At 36.4% G+C, this 23,193-nt stretch overlaps 1 protein-coding gene across 1 annotated transcript in view; it reads right to left on the bottom strand.

Moving 5' to 3' along the window:
* Positions 1-455: 455 nt before the first annotated feature.
* Positions 456-23,193, bottom strand: part of LOC140668069 (protein Wnt-6) — a 34,480-nt gene continuing 11,742 nt past the window's right edge. Inside the window, exons 2-5 of the mRNA XM_072896641.1 lie at positions 18,826-19,046; positions 1,991-2,110; positions 1,521-1,720; positions 456-961 (exon numbers count right to left, since the gene is read on the bottom strand). Coding sequence (XP_072752742.1) covers positions 500-961; positions 1,521-1,720; positions 1,991-2,110; positions 18,826-19,046 — 1,003 coding nt within the window. The 3' untranslated portion in view covers positions 456-499. The remainder of the gene's footprint in view (positions 962-1,520; positions 1,721-1,990; positions 2,111-18,825; positions 19,047-23,193) is intronic.

Genomic DNA, 23,193 nt, shown 5'->3' with positions numbered 1-23,193 from the left:
AACGTTATTATGTAATAGAGCATTTTCATAAAAATACCGAGAGAAGGTTGCATCGACCACCAATAGCGGTGAGAGTCTCGATAAAAGTCAAAAAGCTTTTTAATAATAATAGTGTGTTAAGCATCAATATTTAATGTATTGGATGGCTTGGATGCTGCAACAGTTGATATAACTTCATCACACTAACGCCTCTCATAAAAAATTGATAATAAGACAGTAAGTGTGATTAAATATGGATAAATATTCTTTTTCATTATTAAAAAAATGCATTGTTAACATTTAACACTCTCTCCGAAATTCTGCAACTGTAATCATAATCAAAGTCATATCGTTATGACTCTAATCCACAATTATACTCGCGCCAGAAATATAAATCATTCCTCTCAATACTTTGTGTCTTCTCAGTCGACTCTAACCGATGCAAAATCAAACCCAAATATATTCTCGTTGTCATATATTTATATCGTTGCTTCAAAAGTTTTTCACTTACGTCGACACTCTAGCGGCAAGTGTTGACGGTCTTCTTGACGAGGCATGTGTTGCACGTGACTTCGCAACACCATCGAAACCTACACTGACAATTGATCTTCTCCTTGATGATTCTCGTATCGTAACCCCTGCCGCAACAAAGCAACTCACATCCCTCAATCCCGGGGCTAGTTACATTGCACTGACGACTTGTCGTTCCTAGCGAGCCGGTCTTACGATTCAGCTTACAAAAGTCTGGTGAATCTTCGCTGTAAATCAGGTCGAATCTACCAGGCGGCTTGATCGTGGGACCCTCGGTAATGAAACTGTGACCGTCGTTGCTGGGAATGACCTTGGCCGCGCCGTCGAAGGACTCCTTCAGGCGATTGCCGACCTCCCGGAACGACGGCATCTTGCGCCAACAAGTGCGCACCGTACAAGAACCGGAAAGCCCGTGACACTTGCACTCGGTCTTCATATAGTTACGTACAGCCTGAGGAGTGAATGTAAACAGCACGTCGAATGCAATGTATCTTTCAACGTCATCTTTCTAACGTGATCTAAAGGTTTTAAGATTCTAATAACGATACAAAGCAAATCGAATCTAAATACATAGATACGAAGAGTCAATAATTGAATGAGATCAGTTTTAAAAATGCATTATATCAATATAAATCACATCGCTTATTAATTATAGCCGTAATTTTAAAATCTGGTTTTGTTAAAATAAAACGTTAGAATGTTGAAGATGTAAAAAAATCAGCGTCATAAAAAAATAATACTGGAATACATATTGATTATTTAGGTGTTAAACGCATTTAATGAATTCTTTCGAATAAATATTTCTCATTGCATTTCGCAATTGTATGCAATTATAAAAGTGGTGCACAATCTTCACAAAATTGTGCATTATAACAGTAGTATAAAAGATTACAAGAGATTAATATCATTTATCCTCAAGCATTAATAAGTAATAATACAAATAACAGAAATACACAGTATCGATTAAAAATGCTTAAGAAAGTGTAAATATAAAAAAAAAAAACTCTTACCAAACGTCCAGCATCATAGTTATGAAGCTTTATTAGCGTTTTAATGTCGCTTCGTTTACGATAAGGCGTATCCATAAACTCTCGAGATTTTCTGAAGCCGAAGTTCACGTTATCGCCGCATCCGCCCCATTCCCATTCTCCCTCCGTTGGCAAATTTTTCTTGGCTTTGGCTGCACGCATGAATTTAGCTAAACGATTATCTGCAAAAATCATCACATTTTCTCCTGCTTTCATCGCGGAAATACTGACAATATTGTGTATAATAGAGGAAAAATTGCACATTATAAGTGCAGTTTTGAAGAATTTATTATTGATACTCTACATAATTTTCTTGAATGTAGAATTAAAATGAAGAAATATGTAAATGTAATACTGTTTATTTATTCTGGAATATAATAATGATTTTAATGTTTTAAAGAAATCGAGATGCGAATGAAATTATAAGAAAAATTAAAGAAGCAAGCTTTTACCCTTCGACGTCATCTTATCGCAAGAACATTCCACGAGGTCACCCATAGTGCAGGCTCTCGTAATCGCATAAGTAACTCCAGCGGCGGTGATGGCGTTTACGAAACCTGTCTCCCGCGTATCTGAAAGCACATGGTAGAGAATCCAAGATCAATTAATGGACTATTACCGTAGTAGTAGTGTGATCTGCGACATAAATCACCGATCGCAAAACAAGAAGAAACGCGCCATGTATACGGTAAGCGAGTACAAATAAAAACAAAATTAGCAAGAATCTTCTCCTGGTTACGTATGGAGAATCTCGAAGTCGAAGGAGGATGTCGGAAGATAAGAAGCAATGTCGGCGAGTAAAGTTGAAGAAGGTCGCGCAATCAGATCGCTCGAGGAACAAATCGGATTACGCGTCGATCGGTGAATAAGACAATTTAAAGCCTTCCTGTGTGTATCTTATGGAGATCTTTAGGATTAATTAATGCTGCAGTTCCTAATAAATTCCAGAAAGTTTCATTTAAGAATATTTTTGTGTTAATAAATTCCGCGAGAATCAGTTTGCGGTTGAAAATCGTCCAATTGTACATACAATTTTAACATAATTTATTTTCATATGTATATGCGTAATAATATATATATATGTGATCAATAAATCAATAATATTATACTCATAATAATACTTTTTTGCGTTATTTCTTAGAGAGATAGTTTTAAAAACATTGAAGCAACTTTTCAACAAACACGTCTTGCGGAAATCATTACTTGACAGAATGATCTAGGTCAGTTGATCTGTACGGGCATAGATCCGATTACGACAGTGTTTATAACCATGAACGAGTTATAAATCTATTCTTGTATCTATTCCTAATATATATTCCTATGATATTGCAAGATCTCCGTACATTGTTATCCATATGTCAAGTATAAAATAGATGTGCGATGCAAGGTGTAATTTGATATTAGACACACTGTACATGCAAGTAGTTGCTTATATAAACAAAATATATGATGACAATTAATCGATGTAACAGTAGATATGTGATTAACATTTTTTTGAAACGGCAAATAATAAAATTATTTCAATAACGTTGTGATTTCTCATCGGATTACATGTACGTAGCAAACATTTTTTTAATATTATAGTACAATTTCTTTCAATCACGTGATCTTGAATCCGTACGCACCCCACGTCTGAGATATCAAATTACTCTATCCGGTAGTTTGGTGAGTTGTGGGTGGCGCCGATCGCGAATAGGACTCACGAAAAGATCAGCATGAAAGGGGAATATCGTCAATGTCGAAGGTCTTGGGAGCAGAGGCCCATTGGGTCCCATAATTTCAGCCCACGCTTGTCTGATTGCGATAGGTGTACCCATGAGGATCCAAGGATACTCGCGCCCGGTGCAAACTCCTCCAGTGGAGCGTGTACGTGTATTCGGTTTCACCTGTCACGTCTCCACTCAATCATTAAGCGGACAATGCACACGACGCGGAATTTCACCCCTTTTCAAAACGGAATATCGCTCGGTCGACCATTGTCTCTAGCCCTCAGCGAGCATCCGGTTTTCGCAGGGTGCATGTCAGACCACGTTTTCATTTTCACATTCTACATGTGCATTTTACACGTTTCTTTAATTCTTACCTTATTAATCATACTGAACGTTAATAACTCTTTCTTGCTTACGATTTATTTAGTAGTTTTATTTATTTAGTAAATGAGTATCTAAAAAAATTTAATAATATTATAATATTAACTTTAATAGTTAGATATTAATTTATATTATTTTCATTCATATTGAATATTATACCTACATATAATGCAAAATTTCAATATGGAATACGTCTTCTCGTTAAATTGACATCGTCCTTCTTGCGAAATACTCGTCGAGAATCGAGATCGTCTCGCGGATCTTGAATCGCATCGATATGATCTCCGCTCCAACGCCGGTACGTCGGAATTAACTCATAACGTGGAATGCCCGCCCAATTACGGATTCCAGCGAAAGGAAAGAAGAGCAAAATCGGTAGCCATCGTGAATATCGAGTAGCGATGCATCGACGATGCGAAATTGCATCGCATCTCGATCCTTTTCAGAAACTTGTTGTGAGATTCGCTGTCAATTATTTCGATATAGACGAGTGATGTTGATAACGTCGATCGTTGCGCCGACAAGAAGAACAACGCATATTGTTTCGATCGTTTTCTTTTCATTTTTTGTTATATGCACATATATGTAATATTTTATTAATTTATTATTAGATACAGGTACCTTTTCTAGAATTTCTAAATTTCTAAAACAATATATTATTGTGTTACACTACTTATAAAATAATGTGTCAATATTATTGATATAAAAAAGAAATAAAAAAAATTAATCAAGTAAAAGAAAAAGAAAGCACGAATGTGTATCAAAGTAGAAGATTGGAGGCACACACAGAGATGAGACGTACGAGGTCCGGATGGTGGGTTCCACTGTGACGCTACGGAGGAGTTATACGCGTTAAGTCTGGTTCTTCGTGGTTCCCATGGATTCCAGGCGGGTATCTTCAGCGCGGATCGACAGCGCGGACGGAACGGGAGGACGCAGGCCTGGGGAGAGAGAAGAAGGCTGCCTGCCACCGCCCGCGTATCTTCTGATGCATCGCCTCACCTTTCAGTGCGTATTTAAACGATACGATAGTTTTATACGAGCGATCTGATATCGGTGCCTCGAGAGTGAGAGAGGCTTGGCTGGCTCTCTCTTCTCTTCCCGTCTCGTCTCCTCTTCTTCTCTTCTTCTTCCTTCATGGCCAATCGATCGCTCGTTCCATCTCGTTCCGGCTCCGTTCGAAACGGCACATCGAGCCCTTTAACATGACGGAAGCATCGAGTTCTTTCGAGCTCACGCGGTTGGATCGTTTACGAGAGAGCTCGTGTCCTCGCTGCTCTTTTTACGCAACCTTCTCCTTCGCTCCAGGATTTCCAGGCGCCGTGGAGATCGAGCCTAAATCTGAACGAATCTCAAAAAAGTCGAGAAAAAAATATTCCTCCTCGAGGAAATTTTTAGAAATATGACTGCAGTCATTATTTTTTTTCTTCGACGCATCAAAGATAATTTCAATCTGTTATATTGAGCGTATTTAACATTTTTAGGTATCTATGTGTGTGAGTTACATATAAGTAACAAAGTTATTTGAGAGACACTGTAAATAAAGCATCATTTAACATCGACAATAATTTACTCTAGTAAATCGATACATTCAGTTTCAAATAAAATATATTCTTTACATCGATACTTCTGCTAAACAATTCAAGCACATCTTTTATATATAATATATTCATTATCTAAATTGACGAATCTTGTAATAATACAAACTTGCATTAAACGATAGATTTTAGTAGGACACGCATGGATCATAGGAAAGGCTGAAGGAAAGCTGTTCGATCTGTGTCTCGAAATATTTCTTTGAACGACAATCCATCTGAGCATTTTGATGATCGCTACGATGCGCGAGGAATGCTGGAGGTGTGGAGGGAACGGCAGATAATATAAATCACTTCGAATCAATTAGACACGAGGGATCGCGGGCCGATGATCTCTTCGCGGTGCCGCGCCGCCAGCTGCACCTGTGAGCCCTTCGTCTCGGGTCGCCCGGACGGTTCGGCCAATTATCAGCATTCCGGGGCATTATCCTCGGAGCGGGACTTACGCCGTAATTTAATTGCGCGAACAGTCTTCCCCTCTTCTTTCTCCACCTCTCTCTCTTCTCGCCGCCTTCTTCGCGGGTCTTTTCTCTCATTCTCTTCATTATTCCAGGCAAAGGAATAACTCAGACGGTAATAAAACACGTTCGCATAGCGAGTAATTTCACTTCCGGAAAATATCTTTTCGTCGTTTTTCTAGAAAACGTAAAATCGTCTACTTCGCTTATGTTATATTTATTTGTTATGTTAATATTATATTATATTTATTTATTATATATTTATAGTTATATTTATTTATTATATATTTATTATTTATATTATTATTGTTATATTTATTCGTAAATACGTAAAGTTAATACAACATGAATAACATAAAGTAAAATAACTGTAGACATATGTAACTCAGATATACGACTTGAAATGACTTGTTAAAAAAAGATAGTGATAGATAAATTATGATACTTTGATGCGTCATGTAACATCAAAATAAATTAGATATCGATGGATCAGTATCGATATAGACGAAATATACGAAATATTTGAATGTTTTTTATTTTCGACTTAAAACATGTAATATTCAGGCAACGATATTTGGATACTGTCTCGAAATGTCTTTTAATGTATCAAGAACGTTCGCAATGGTTGGCATGCACTTTTCAATTTTATAAACTTCTCGTATCGCTAATAATGTCGAGCATATCTCCAAATCCTCTAACGGAAGATTGAGTCAGAGGTCGTTTATGGAAAGAGATTACCGCCTGCCTCTCTCTCGCGCAGATTACTCGCATTGCATCAGCGTCGTCGACTGACATATGCATAAATATACGCGGTGCATCGGCGGCATTCTTTCAATATTGCTATACACTGTGAAAGAGGAATCATCGCGAATGACGTTCCACTTGCCGCAAATACAATCGTCGAGATGATCGTGATCCACTTGCTTGTCAATTATGTAACCTTGTGGATTACGCGAAATATCCTTGTGCTATGCAAATGTACGCCCGTATGTTTTTATTCACTACGTACGGAATATCAGTGTGACGCAATCCTAATAGTAGCAAATCTTAAAAGACCAATTATGCAAAATCTATATGTTATTGAATCGAATAACATGTTATTCAATTTATCAATTAAGTTTTTACATTAATTTCCTTTCACGTATAATTCCCTCCAATCGTGCAACGTAATCTTTTGCAAAAAGAAGTCCAAGACAGCCAATCATAATTTACACATCGTCTTTATAATAAAATTTTCAGTGTAGAGAAATAAATAAATAATGTAAAATTTTATATTATATATTTTATATTAAATTTAATATTAAAAAATAAAAACAACAATAAAATATATAATTTTCAGAAATAAATTATTAATATTGACATGCTCTCTTCTAATAATGCTAGATTAACGCTATCGATATACATTTGTGGAAATATTGAAGAGCATGCAAATGTGCAATTGCATTACACAGTCATCCAAGTCTTGTAGAGATTTAACAAATCCCTCGTAAATCTCGCCGTGATTAATCGATCGGTCGAATCATGCAAGCGCGCAATTTGCGGCGATGCGTCGAATCGCCATTGTAAGAATTATGTCGCCGTTGTGCCCGATCGACGCACGTAGATGGTATCGATCATTCGTTCTCAACCGAGTGATTTGTTTAGCCGCGAGACGATCTATCGGGCCGGATGCACCGATACATGCGCAGTAGAAATCTTGCTTGGTATCAATCCTCGTTCATTCTCGCCGATTCTTGTTTTCGATACTACAATTTGTTCTTAACACATTTGCTGCAATTTCCAATATTAGTCTTTTTTGTCATTATATATATTTTTTTTAAATAAAATAATTTAGAATACATTTAATAAAATGTCTTAAAAACGTGTTGATAAAGTTATAGAAATAATTAAAATGACGGACAACTATTCTTTGCATATTTGTAAGTATTTATAATTAATAAAGGAAATGTAAATCTTTTAGAAAATAATAGTTTTCATATTTGATTGTCTCTAGTTAAACACGTGACAGATAATTTTAAAGAATAAAGGAAAAAATCACTATAAATATTATTATTATTTATAATATCTTCTTTATAAAAATACGATGTATCCGAGGGCATAAAAGAAAGATAGAGAGGAGAAAGAGAAGGAAATAACATTAAACGATATAGGCAAACACGAGAAAGGAAAGAGCAGACGACGTTGAAGCAGGTTAAAACGAAAAGTGCAGCGCGAACGACGATAAATCTCTATGGGTATCCGTAAATAAAATCGAGATTCAATGAGAGAGGAAGACAGTTTATAGGGCCGTGGGGTGAGTGCATCCGCGACGAGGGGGCTCGGAAAAAGGATCGAAGAGGGTACCACGAGGATCAGTTCGATCGCTCGCGCGAGTACCACAGATCGTCGCGACGGCCCGCTTCTCGACTCTCCGGGAACACGCGTATATACATATACATATAAAACGGAGGGAGAAAACCTTTCCAATAAATACCGCGCGAGAAACAGACGCATGAATGCCGGCAAAAATCGCGGAATGACCAATTGCGGCGGGAGCTCCTCCGGCGCGCTCGCCTTTTCCTCGCGCGGATTCCAGCGGATTTTTGAACGCTGCCATACCGTATCACCGCTGGATTCTTGCAGGAATTTCTCTATATCTATCCTTTCTTCTCTCCTTCTCGCTAAACATCCGAGTTCTAAGCTGCGTTTCTCAAGATGCACCAAGCGCGCATATAGTCATATGATGATACGATACCGTAACAATTACCGAAGAGACCTAAAGTAAATCGAAGAGAATGACCTGTTCCATCGTACTATATAGTTTTGTTCACCCTCTTTTGTATATTTTTTATCGCGAGTATCGAAAGTAAAACTCTCTATAATATTTTTCTTAAAATTATCCACTTAATATTATATACATTCAAAAGACAAAGCAAGTGATCCTCAATGAATATATTTTAATGCAAAATTGTTAAAAGACTCTCCTCTTTCATTTTAATAAAAATTATCTTGCGAGATATGCAGAGTGTCGTTAAAATTAAAATAAGAACGGATAATTAATTTCTATATCTTAAAAAAAGGATAAGAATTTACAAAACCATCAAAATTCAAAAAATTCAAAAATGCAGTCAAAGTTTTTGAAATGACAACAACTGAGTTTAAAATTTAAATGTCACAGATATTTTATATAGCGTAAGAAATATATTGGTAAATCAGAAGTGTCACATGACTAGATGTGAATATAATGCACGCGAGGAGAAGAAGAGCACTTACTCGCCCGTTGTCCAGTCTGTAAAGCCCGCGAACGAATGCACCAAAGTTTGACAAAAACCCATAAGATACGGTGAAAGAAAGATAAAATAAAGACGACAATCGCGCTGCTAAGTCCTTCCTCTCTCCTCTCGGTTTCTCTCATTCTTCTCTCGACGCCGTGGAATCGACGAAGCATTCAAATGTCAGCCCGACAACATCTAACGGAGTAACAGATCTGTCCTGGTCCTTTTTTTCGTCAGTCTGTCCTATACTATCTCCTTCTCCCACACCCTTCCTCTTCCCAACAACGAAAGAGTTAAACGTACGGTAGTCGAGATACAATAAACGCACGGGACACTAAACTGTTTGCTGTTGTCAATCCTTTGTAGAGAGAAGTCCAGTCCGGGTATTCTCGCGATATAGTAGGCCTATTACTTTTTCAGGTACAGTTCTTACAAAGAGTAATCGCATATGCGAGCAATGCTTGGTTAAAGTTATACATATACTTGTATATTCTTTGCAAGAACTGTACCTGAAAAAGCAATAGGCTTATATATATTTATATATCAATAATAGCTAACAAAATCAAAGATTCACAATTAAATAAATAAAATTCACGTGATATATATGGCTATTTTTTAATATTAATTAACTTTTGATGTATCTGATACAAAGATTAATTATATGCGCATGCACGCGGTTGCACCTTCCATTTATAGATTCCATTTCGTTCGTTGAAAGTGCGCGCACGGTTCATGTTAACATCGGAGCTAATAGTGTTAATAAAATGACACGGGCTTTCGTCTTCTCAGTAAGTAAGACGAGAAATATTCCTTCTTTCTTCTCCTCTCTATGCGTTTATTTCTCGCGAGATGCCACGATACGGGATGCCCGCGCCTGTGTCAGGACCGGTCGCCTTTAGTCACGGATAATTTCCTTCCTACCGGTTTTTACGACGGCTAGAAAAGCGAGAAAAATCAGGCTTTCCTTCTTCTTCATACTTCGACACGCTTCTACCATGATCGACGCTCATGGTTGCTTTCATGGTTGCCATTGTCGTGAGGGTGCCACCGGCTCATAAATAATTCATGTGAATCCACGCTCACTCCAGACCCATCGTTCGGTGTGCGCCAATAATATTTTGCGTATATATCTTTGGCAATATTGTATAAGAACCGAAGGAGAAAAACCCCCCATAGCGATCCCTATAGTCCTGACAAGTAGCACTGCAGGCGATAATGATGGTTATTGCGAGTAAAATGCTTTCGATGAACGCAGTTTGTAGTCACGATTGCGTTTGCTTCAGTAACTTTCTTTGGGACAAACGAAAGGTCAATGCACATAACAGCGTGAATGTAATTTTTAACTTTTTTTATTTTTAAATTTTAGTTTAATTATCTCGCTGTAAATTCATATTTCACGTAAAAATAAAATAATGATGAAATATATGAACATGAAATATATGACATTTGACAACTTATTTTTTTGCAATTATTTAAAAATTTTACAATTTAAAACGTAAATATCTTGTGATAATATTTCATACGCAATTTGTGTATTAATTATAAATTATTCTTTTGAAATGGTCCTGCGTTCTAAATTCAAAAGATATCTTGTTTGAATACAGAAAATCCATTATGTGATCGAAATATGTTTTAAAGTTAAAATATAATAACTTTGATTTTTTTATACATCTAAATAAATAATCTTTATCAAATACAATTATAAACTCACCGCCATTTAATATTTCCCTCTGGCAAAGAAATTTTTCCAATCCTGCATGCACTTGAACTTTAACATTTCATTGACAATGATGCACGCACAGATCCACGAGAATCGGCACGGAACGGACTGACGAAGCTCGAACGACACGGAGGACAAACATCTTTTAAAGGCCTTTTAGTAGGTGCTTGACACGTATGCGTGACGTTATTTAATTTCCGTACGTGTGAGAAAGATGGAAAATGGCAGAGGCGCGAAAGCGGGCAAGCTGGGAACGCTATACGGAGCGCATTCGCGAGACGACGAAACACTTAACGCCACGTCGCTAAATCCGTTTCAGTCCCTCTGATTATCGCTGCTTCGCGTTCGCGCAAATTTCAGCGCACGGTCTTAATCCGTTTAAGGGACGAGTCAAGGCCGCAGGTCTCGCACGACAATATTCCCGCTGATATTTCCCGCTTGATTAACGCATGGAAATCCTAACAAAACGTGTAAGATATTAGAAAAATCAGACTCTATCGTTCAAAAATTCAAAAAAATCAATATTTCCTTTATAATATTAAGAATATTTCTATATCTCTCGCTGTAGAATTTTTGCAATCTTGAATTTTCCGAATTTGAAATTTCACGTCCCTGTCTATTCCAGACCTGCTCTACGCATGTCTGTGTTTTATAAGAAGCCAAGAATCGTAAAATAAAATGAACCGAAAATTTTACGAGCGATATTAGCGGGATCGTCGGCGCCCTCACTGCCAAATAATTAGTATCCGATTTAGTGGAGATTCCATTAAACTTGCCGCCCTGTCCTATTAGGAATAAAACCCAGGCAACCCCGCGAGGAAGATTCGGGAAGCGCGGGCGTACCTGTCGGACCACCTTCGTGGAAGAGCTCTGCGGTAACACATTTTATTACGCGTAAACTGTCCTTTTTATTTTCATCAGGTATACCAGCGCATCGAAGGATCCTCCCATCTTTCTGTTATTCCCTTCTCTTTTCTCCGCGTTCTCTCGATAATCTCGTATATATTTTTCAATTTACAGTACCACTCTTTTGACGTGATGAAAGCTAGTTATTACATAGTAAAATTATTGCTAACGTGTATATGTTTATAAAAATAAGTATTTTTTTATGTCAGTAATAAAAAAATAAATGCATAAAATTGTGCTTTTATCGCTGCATTCATCATTCGCGAACTATATCTTGAAAGAAATTTCAATTTGCAGAAACATAAATGATTTTGCGATCGTTCTCGCGGAAGAAAAGTACCGCGAGTGAACGGGCAAAGGCACTCGGCTTTATTAATGCCCCAAGGTGAGCATCCTCGTTAAAGAGTTGGGAAACGGCGAAGAAAAAGAGACGTCTCCATGAGGTAATCCCAAGGTAGCAAAGAGCGCTTAAACGCGGTAAAACAAAGTCGACGCAAGAGCGAGGCAATCAATCCAATTGCTACCGATAAATCGACGTGCATCGTGACGCAGCTGGCATCGCGACACTTCAACTACTTGAGAAAGTTCTTCAGGATTCGAAAAAGCGCACGATCCAATCATTAACCTCAAGTTTCTTCTCAATGAAAAAAATAAAATCATTACGTTGATATTCTGGCTATCCTCCCTTCAACGATCATATACCATTTCAGAGGCAAGAAGAGGAGAAAGAGAGAGCAATTTGTTGATTCGAGAAGGCGACCACTTAGGCGAAATTGTTTTCTTCGTCACTCCGTGGATTCCGTGGAATCTCGGAATGAATGAAGAAAACCACTCTCTTAATTTGGCCGAAGCCCATCGATTCGACGATCGTACCTGCGAGAAGAGCCGGATCTCTTGCGTGCAGCAGCACCACAATAAATTCCTGCCTCCTCCGCTTCCCTTTACCCCCAGAGGTAGCTCTTTCCACGGGTTTTTGACGCCCGTGTTCGTCTTATCGCGACACGCGGCACCCCTCAATTAAGAGGTGCTGCTCGTCCACGAATGTTATACCAGACTCCGTGAGCCCCCGGGGTCCCCGCAGGACCACACAGCGGGAGCTACCTGCCGGGTCTAACCTATCGGCCGCATCGCGCCCATAAAAATTAAACGTCGCCAGATAAATAAACGTCAATCGGGAATTAAGATAGGCGCCGCCGGTAGCGTGGATCCTCATGCGCCTTTTCCCTCTCTCTATCCGCTCTCCCCGATCAGGCACCCGTTAGGAATTTTTCCCTAGAACCGTATCCGGGAGTGGACGATAGATAAGCGACATCGACCTCTGATGTATCGTCGAATTTTCGGCTTGGGAAAAAGAAACTTGTTGATTCATCTCTCCGTGAAAATTACTAAATAACCGGACAATTCTGTCCTTTGGGAAAAAATTTTTTTTTCACAGGAAATATCTTCTTTTTGTGGCATTGAAACAACTTTTTTCGAAAATGCTAATTTGCAACAACTCGCTATACAATACCAACGAAAAATATTATTGTAGTGCTACATTATTGTTTTCTCAATATTGAAATTGTTTTTTAAATCTTTTTGCCATTTATAATATTTTTTTATTGTTACAGCTTTATTATTTCCCGACCCCTGTCTTTTTTTCCCCGACAAAGAACAAACAATTAAGAATGGTCAGATCTTTCGTTACCTTACCCTGTCCCTATTTTTATATCTGTTGAAGCAGAAAAAACACTTGCCTTTCACATTTCTCATAAAAGTATTTTTTTCTAAACTCTCCCGGAGAGAAATTACATTAGTAACAGATTCGGTAGCTAGACTCCATGTATTCTTTGAAATCTTTCTACTCAAGACGGGTGGCCCTGAAAGTCGTTATTTCTACCGCCTAGATTTCTAACGGCGATCTGTCTTTAGCTTGTAACAGATAATAGTCTCGACGTATGTCAATGGACCCTATTCACCATATCCCACAAATTCTGCACTTGTAACAAACGAGCCGTTACGCTGAGAATTAAAAGCGATAAGTTGACGAATTTTTTCTTCGACATAATTTATGTTGTACACAATTTCAAGTTCACACATTTAAAAAAATACATTTATATTATATATATTAATATATATTCCTTAATAATTTAAAATATATACAATCTGGTTTCTTTTTTCTATTTTTTATATCATCTAACAGAAAAAATTTCGAGCCTAAGTTCTTTTTAACAATAATACAATAATATATATTGCTTTATAAACAATCTGACAAAACTCAATTCTTGACTAAAAAAATACAAATGTAAACAAGAAAACATAGCACATTAATAATAATGTGTATAAGTAATTAATACTAACAATAATAACAAAATATTATTCTTTAATAATAACAATTCAATAAGAGTACAATAATCCCAAAATAGGAAGAACACACACAAGGATACTATGGGACGGCTCAATGAAAAGTGTAATTCTTACACGAGACGTCCTAGAGCAAGCTGTCCGCAAGCCAAGTCCCAGATAAATGACGATGGCGAGAATTGTCATCCGGAACGACCGGTTAACACATCGCCGTCCCTGTCATCGATCCGTACCAATAACACATTCAGTAGACGAGATTTATATACCTGTGGTCCAGCCTTTTACTGACAGACCCATTATTTAAAGTATAAATTTTTAGCTTCACTGCTCGGCTTCAATGCTTTGCTACACAAAATGATTCTTGTCAGGCAAACTAATTTATCTTGTACTTCCTATTCTTAATATTATTAATCTTTTATTATTATTTATTATTTATTTATATTTATTTACATATTACAAAATAAAACATACAATATGTGAATATACATAAATGTATGAATATATATTAATATATATTTTTCTCTTATATTTATACAACGATTTTAATTGTTACTCATTATCATTAATCGTGCGCGTATCATTAATCATTCGATGCAAAAAGACATTTATAAAAATAAAAGACATTTGAAAAGATATTTGTTTTTTTTATCTGACACAACCGCTATAAAATAGTAATTCATCAATAATGCAAATAAAAACATAAGTTTTTTATGAAAAAAAGCTGGTTCAAAAAAAAAACGAACCGAAACGTTTGGATTGAATAAATTTGTTTTCTTTTCGTAAAAAGCTTGTATTTTTATTTACGCTTTTATACTTTGCGCTTAGCTCTTCAAGCCTTTTTTTCCAGTTTTCAATAAGATTCAAAAGATATAAAGGTGAATATATTCGTACCCGATAGATTCCAATTCATTGTTGAAGCGAAGACTTCATATTATTTACAGCGCAGTGCGGATACCGCCACGAACTTTACGATTACCCGATGAAGCGTGTAATCTGATTTTATCGTTTTTATAGCGCGGTACTATTTTTATGGGGTGAAACAAGATTGTAAGTGTTAGGTGAAACGCAAATTAGGACCTCATCTGTCCGCTGCATAAGTTTCGATGCTATGAACTAACTTGATAGCGATGTTCTTAATCAAAATAACTAATGTTTATTACGTAATTAAAGAAAGAGATGTCAAGTATGTATCCACAGATTACAAATCTTGTTTATAAAAAAAATATTAATCCTTTTTCATAAAAGAATAAATAATTATAAATAAATTCTTTATCTCTGCATTCTGGAAAATTATCAATAATAATAAATATAAATAATAGATATAATCATTACTAAAAAATCTAATTATTAAACAAATCATAATGATAATAATAATAAATAATATAAAGCAACAGATTAGTAAGAGATCTGAGATTTGCTAAGAAAATGGATGCATGTGAAAGTATTTTTAATTTTTTATAGGTCATTATTTTTTTAGCAGATCTGAATAAAATTTCAAAAGTGTCATAATACAACGTTTAATCAAATGATGCATAATGCTAGTCATATATTGTTTACACGTTACATATAGTATATTTCGATTGATTCCCGAGATTTAATCAACACTCAAACAGTTTTCCGCTCACGTATTACGTGTTACGTTAATTGGAATTCAATTAAAGTGTCGACACGCTCAAGTATTACGCGTCGTTAATCTTAGATTATTACAACGCGTTCGAAAACCGCGTCGATCTTATTTCGATCGAAGACACGCGGAACGTGTCAGCAAGATTCGTTTAAGCGCAATTTGTATTCGATTATTCCATCAGCTTATCTCGACGATACCAAACTGATCGTAAAACGCGGTATTATAGAATTTGTCTCGCGAGAGGTATCGTAATTAAAATGTCGAACAATCACTGTGTACAACATTTAATACGACAGCACAGAGCCGTACAACTATAAAATATATCCATCAAATATTTAAATATTTATTCAATATTTTATATCCGTAATGCTTAGATGTCTCATATTTTTTAATTTGCTTTTTTTGGTCTACGAGAATTTTTTCATACATTGAACTTTATTATAAGTATGTACGACAAAGAATAATAAAAAAATTATAACGTTATATATAATGTACTTATTCCCTTATTCAATAACTTATCCTAATATGAGTGCAAATAACGACAACACCTAGAAATCTGAATATTGCGGAATATTTGGATATCTGAAATATTCAAAAACAGATGAAAGCACAAAGTGTAACACTAATTCGCTTAATTAAACTATCGTTTTATTTGGGCCAACGAATGCGCTGTCTTGTTAATAATATACTATCTCCCGCATCTCACGGAGAGAGCGAATGCCGATCGTCAGGCATTCTCGACGGTGTCGTGCTTAATTCGATCATCGATCGTCGGGCGTGGATTCCACGCGCGTCCGCGTTTAACATCTTACCTGAGAGGTCCCTGACGATCCTGCATCAAATCACGATCGATGAAATTGACGGCGATCTCTAGATCGCGAGAGTGCGGATAAAGGGGAAAGCGCGGGGGGAAACGAGATCGAAAGACGACCGGTCGCGGCCCGTCGTGGCAGTGAGGCTTTAATTAAGGCAACATATATCCACTAATATCCGACGGACAGTGTCAATCTGTCAAGCTACCATAAGACACCGATCTGATAGCGGGTCCTAGAGACCAGCACAGTCTATTGGACATGCTGCCTTCGATTTCGTTATCGTGGCCAATCATCCGAAATTAATATATCGGACAGCTAGCTCTGTGCGAGCGAGCGAGCCACGCGGACAGCTTCACTTTTTGTCACGCGTTCCGAGTTCGGGTTTACCTCATGGAGGAAAAAAAGAAGCATTTGAGTAGAAAAGTCAATCGATCGATCGTCGTGATCGAGATGATTTTTATCATAGAGAAAAAAAAACACAATTTTTTTATTTCTTAGAAAAAACATGTCATTCACGCTTGTTTACTGATTCCCGCAATCCGTGATGGTGTCGTAAACTCAATAGATGCATTGATGTGTTTACTTACGTAAGACCGACAAAAATGATATTCGTAAAAATATTCGTACAAAATATAGTCTCGAGATAAAATTAAAAGCTTATTTTTTTAAACTTATGAAATACACTTAAAAAATAGGCTTCTCGTACAAAAATAATAATGATAATGTATGCAGCTTCATAATATTTCTCTGTAAAAAATACTGCCACATATTTATGAAAAAGTATAAATTTAACAAATAAAAAATTAAAAATATATAAAAGTTTTAATTAATGCTTTATAAACAATTAAAATAATATTAAATAAAATTATATATTTCTTAATATTAAATAAAATTCATATTTCATGTCAAAAAGAGAAAAATAATATGACATCTCTATAAATGTGGAAAACTTTATATAAATATATTTCCTCGTAAATTGTATTTTTTTATTTGTCATAGAAATATTTTTTAAGAATGTTCGAAGTTCACAAAATACATTACAGAGTGTTACTGAAGTTATACAAATTATTACAAATAGCTTTGGTCAAAGTAAATTTTTCTCTTTGTTATAGTACATTAATCATCTTTATTTTTGGTGTAAATCATTGACAACGAAACAAGCAAGTCATCAAGAATCAATTTGTTAACGGATGATAATGACATAAACGCAGGTAAAGACATGAATGATCTATAATTGACATAGTTCCTTGAACTTTTATTTCCCAACATTCCCATCAGTACGTCGTTGGCGATTATCATTATTATCATATTACTGCGCGCTGCTATTTACTGTGACACCTTACTTACAGGTTGATTTCATAGTTGTATACGTGTCGAAACGGTCCCAACATTAAAGATAGTAGTCATTATCTCTCTTTTCTAGCCACCGAAACTGTACATCTAAGAGATCTCCTCTTAAGGTTAATTTAAAAATAATTACCACTTTACGCGTGTCTGTAATATATCCGGATTTAACAGTCAATAGAATAAAAATTACAGTAAAAAATATATATGTACATATCAATTTTTTAAAATATTTCTCTTTCTTTTTTTCAATATTTTTATAAAACTATAACTTTTCTGTCACATATATTATATCATTTCCAAAAAACTAGATGTGGATATAATTGAAATATAAGTGTAAAACACAATATAAGGAATAATAATGTGTAATAATATATCATTTTTTTATCGAATAATCGTCGATTACACGATCGCAATAAAAACATGAAAATATCAAGGCTATTATGTGCATCGTGTTTTACGATCGTTAATACACTTGAATCGGTATAGAGTGGTCAACGTTAGGCTCCACAGGCGGAGGGGTACCTTAAAGGCCTCGCACGTAGAAAGGTCCTTAAAGGTCCTAAAGAAGTAGCCCATTCTGGAGGTGTGCCGATCGGGTACCGGCATTTAATCGTAACGAATCGCCCTCAGGACCCGTAGGGAAGTGTGTAATCGACATCCGGTTTGCCTAATGTCGAACGAGTAGCGCCCTGTAATCTGCCGCTAGTGTGTGCATTGTCGTGCGTAGGCCCCTTTCTCGCTCCTGAAAAGAGCTTCATGGGATCCGAAATCCTTTTCTCGGTGAGGGCGAGGCTGGTACCCAGCATAGAGCTCGACCTTGCGCCCATGACTCGCGAATAATGCGACCGGATTCACGAATTATTACGGGATCGAGTATCTGACATACGCTAAAGGATCTAAACCTGCGGGAATGTTTAATTTCTTCCTTTCGTTTATATCGGACAAAAAATATTTAGTAAAACCAAAAAGAAAAGTCTTTTTCATTTTTACCGAGCAAGTCTAACTAAAAGATCTCTCGAATGATAAATAAAATCGAATTTAATGAAACTATCTCCGGAATAATTTGTTTTTAGAATTCTGAGTTTGTTAATTGGAATTTTTCACCAGGTATGTATACAATTTAAAAACTTACCGCGAAGCAGCATCTTCTTGAGAGATCTCTTGATAGTCGTACAGTTCCACCTCCGATTCCGGAATTGATATTGACATTCCCTAGTGCCTACTTGAACACCTTTTGCAATCTCTTTCAACAGGGATGGTTCCTTACGGCAAATGTCAGCGAGTTTTCCCTTTAGCCTTCGTGTCTTCTTACAGACGAGCATCGGATCCATGACCAGTGTGCTTCCTACGGTCCTATAAAAATAAATGCATTGATGAAAATATAATAATAGCATACTAATATCGTCGACAATTTTATTAATTTAAATTTAACCCAAAATCTAATTTTCATAAATACATATATAAAAAATATTTAAAAAAACATATGCATTTTGTGCATCTGTCCAAAAATTTAATTTCTTAGTAATAATATTAAATAAATATTAATATAACACTTTCTAATGACAAAAAAAAACGAAGCAACTTCAACACAAAAAATTCTAATTTATGCTGAGACAGATACCTAAATCGATGAAACGATAAATAGAATAATATAGTTGCACAAAATAGCGAGGAATTCAGAGCAACATCGTTTCCTGGAAACGCAACAAGCGTTAAAGAGAGAAGGATAATTTACGAAAGCTACAAATTGTCGGCGTGATGTCACCCAAACTACCAGTTATTTAGTCGCGCGATATCTTTCGGTGAAGACATAATGTGAAGACGATTTTGCGTTCGCACAAATTAAGCGAAAAGGTTCTCCGATGCCGTTCGTTTATTCATCTCTCTTAGAACTCGATAGAGTTTCGGTAGCTTTATAACGGGAAAGTGTTGCGTCTCGTCGCAGTGATCCTCGCGATTAATCGCACCCATTTGGATTAGAATTTATTTCTCTTCAAGCGCGTAACCATCGTGTCTCATAAATCAGTCAAAGCTTCGCCATTTACAAAGAAACTCGCATTTACTTTATTATTGCCTGAGAAATTTCTCATTCTCGACATATTCGTTAATACTATTCGCATCCGTTATATGATTAATTATATCTTACAGTCTAATAAACTAAATAATAGAGCAACAAATTAGCAAGAAAAACACTCTAAATTTTTATACTTTTTTTTTCGATTGTGACCGGTTTTCTCTCCGTAATTAATTTGATAGATATACTTTATTATACTAATAATAAAGGACATTATAGTAATTGTATTGATGCCATTTTGCGCTCGACACAATGTAAAATTATTGCCGAAGAAAATCGTTATTATTCTCAATTTTTAATCCTTTTTCTAAATATATCAGACATTTTTAAACATTATCTAGCGGTAACAAAGACTAACAGCGGTTAATGATTAAACCGTCGTACGGAATAGTCGGAAAAAGGTGACGAAGAATAATAGGGCGAAATCGTGATTGCATCTCGTGAAGTCGCGGAACTCCGTAACAGATGAGACGAGGAAATTCACGATACCGCATCGTGGATTTTAACGAGAAGGAAAATAACTCGGTGAAGGCAAGCAAAAAGGACAATTACGCTGCACGGATGGTAGAATACTCGGAGGTACAATACTCGAATCTGAACACGCTAACGCCATTACGATAATTAAAGCTCCGGTGCATTATACTCGTGACGACGTAGCCAGTCCTATGAACGAAAAAGGAAACCGTAAAGAAGAGAGAAATGTTTCCTAGGGGAGGGAAAAACGATCTAGAAACAGAAAGAACGAACGGGTATGCCGAGGGTGCGAAGAGGCAAGAGACGGTCGGATGATTGCACTGGGAGTAGAAAAAAAAAAAAAAAAAAAAAAAAGAAGAATAAAGCGGAATGGACTCTGAGTGAACACACGAGCGGTGGGAACTACGAAGTTGAGGAGGACGACTGGGAGGTAGAAGAGTATCAGGAGGAGAGAAGTAGGAAGATGAGCGAGAAAGAAGCGCGGACGAGCACGAAGGCGGAAAGGTAAAGAGAGAAACGATTACGGACGGCAGGCAGGGTCAGGGAGAGAAGAGGAGAAAATGGAGAAGAAGAAAAAGAAAGAGGACAGTCTGGGCGACCTTCGTTACGAAACGTTAATTAAGATCATTAGTTCTGCGTCGGTAGGATGCCGGGGTGCGTACACACGACGGCCTCTCGGGAATGCAACGACCTTAATGGCAATAATTCCGTTAAGGACGGTTGCTCGCGCTGTCCGACGTGCCCCTCGCTCGTCCGCTTTTCGTTCTGCACGACCGGGGAATAAGAAGCGATGGAGATAATACGACGTGAAGAGTCGTGCACGAGAGTGACATCGTCATTTGGGCGAAGAGAATTGCTACCTCTGAGAATGGCGACTATAACCGAGAAACGATGACGACGATGACGACGACGACGATGACAAGAAGGGTAGACGAGACGATACGCAAAGGAAATTCATGAGAAATTCCTTGATCTCGAAGAGCAATTTCGTGAACGAGATAAAAAGACAGCACGAGATATGGCAGAAAAGAAAAAGAAAAAGAAAAAAGTCTTTCTCTCGAAGCAAAATATAGCGCATGTAATGTCTCGCGGGACGATCAGAACCACTGACAGACTACAAGCCGCAGGAACTTCGACTCGTCGATATTCCTGTTAAAAACCTTGGTCCCGATAGAGTCTGACGGGCGACAAGCGTCAAAGCTTCTTAAATCTGTTGCGAAGATTCTTCGAAGAAAACGGTACCTTGTTTTCGTACCAAAAATTGCATATATAACATATTACTCTAAAATCATACAGGATGTTCATTCAATATTCAACAAGAAATATCGCTTAATTCTCGCGGCTCTGCTAATATATTCCTACATCTTCCTTCTTTCGAGTGCAATTTTAATTTTTCATCACGCCATCTCAAATGATTCATTTTTTCTTAACCTCCTATCTTATTTCCCAACTCTCTTAGATCGCGACCAGCTGTTGCGAAATCTTCTTGGAACTAGCGCATGTACTATTTCTCGACTCGGCATCAATCTGCGCGAGAATGCAACGAAACCTTTAGACGCAAGATAATAAATGAGCGACATAGATATAACTTTTCCGAGAAAAGTCGCACTATGCGTACACAAGAAGTAAAACATTGTATTAAATGTGGCTTATTGTGATGGTATAGAGAAACCTTATGATGAATTTTATGGGAGTGGGCAAAAGTGGAAGTGTGGATATGTCTACTGAGAAGATGGTAAACGTTTAAAGCGCAGCTTTATACACATGATTGCTTGTTCAAATATATTTTTAGATTTTCACGTTTTGTGTAAATCTTAAAATATGATTTACATTTATATTCTGGTCCTATAAATATAAAAAAATGGAGATATAATATGTTAATAAGCTAGATCTATAAATAACATAATAAAATAATATTCATATTTAAATATTTTACTGCGTGGCTATAAACTGCGTGTTGCCGTGAATTTTATGATCGCGCTATGACGTTATCAAACGATTACGAGATTTCTATCAGAACACACATGGCCTAAACAATTTAAAAATAGTGACCACTAAATCGCGAATCAAAGTAAAAAATAAATTAAAATAAAACTCGACGTCTCTTGGTAAAAATTTATCACAGTGTGTATCGGTCTATTTTTTTATTAATTTCAATGATAATTTTCGACGAAATAACGCATGCTGTAGAAAGTAAAGACGACACGTAACCTCTAGACGAAGGTTTATTCGACCTTTTGACTTCAAAGATCGTTTCTTAATGGCCGCGCACATTTAATTCTGGTTAATCAAATAAATGGCAGAGCTGCCGTGCATCGATACTAAAAGATCAATCCTCGGGACGGATAATAAAGTTACAATGTTATAATAAACACATCTCGTTTGAGAAGTGCCGCTTGCGTAGACGTTTTACATACATTCTATTAATATCGCTGGAGACGAGTTAATAGAGTTAGAATGGTCAGGAGCTACGTTGCCATTCGTCTGCACCGATTGCGGTTTCATAACTTTCTACGAATTAATATTATTTGTTCATATTTACATCAACGCTTTATTCATTTCATTTAAGATAACCGTCAGAGATGTAGATATGTATTCATGTAATAATTAATTTAAAAGAATTAAAAATAATAAAAAAGAGAAAAGAATATAGAATAAAGATAAATAAAAAAAAAATTTAATCACAGAAAAAGTGATGTCATTCAAAAAATAAATAAATCGATTTAAATAAAAATAAAAACATTGTAAACAAAAGTTTTCTTTATTTAAAATTTTATTTAGCTTTAAATCACTTACTTTTTTTGGATACACGAAACATACAATTATAAGAAAATATTTCATCACGACATATGCATTTTTACATCATCGAGCAACGTATTTGCAACGAGAATATTTCTAATTTACCTATCGCTTTCTAAATTACAATAAAAACAAAATCTAACGTATCGAATT

The sequence above is a fragment of the Anoplolepis gracilipes genome, chromosome 7 (assembly GCF_047496725.1).
Source record: "Anoplolepis gracilipes chromosome 7, ASM4749672v1, whole genome shotgun sequence".
Classification (NCBI taxonomy): Eukaryota; Metazoa; Arthropoda; class Insecta; order Hymenoptera; family Formicidae; genus Anoplolepis; species Anoplolepis gracilipes.
This window is presented reverse-complemented; position numbering and strand designations above follow the sequence as displayed.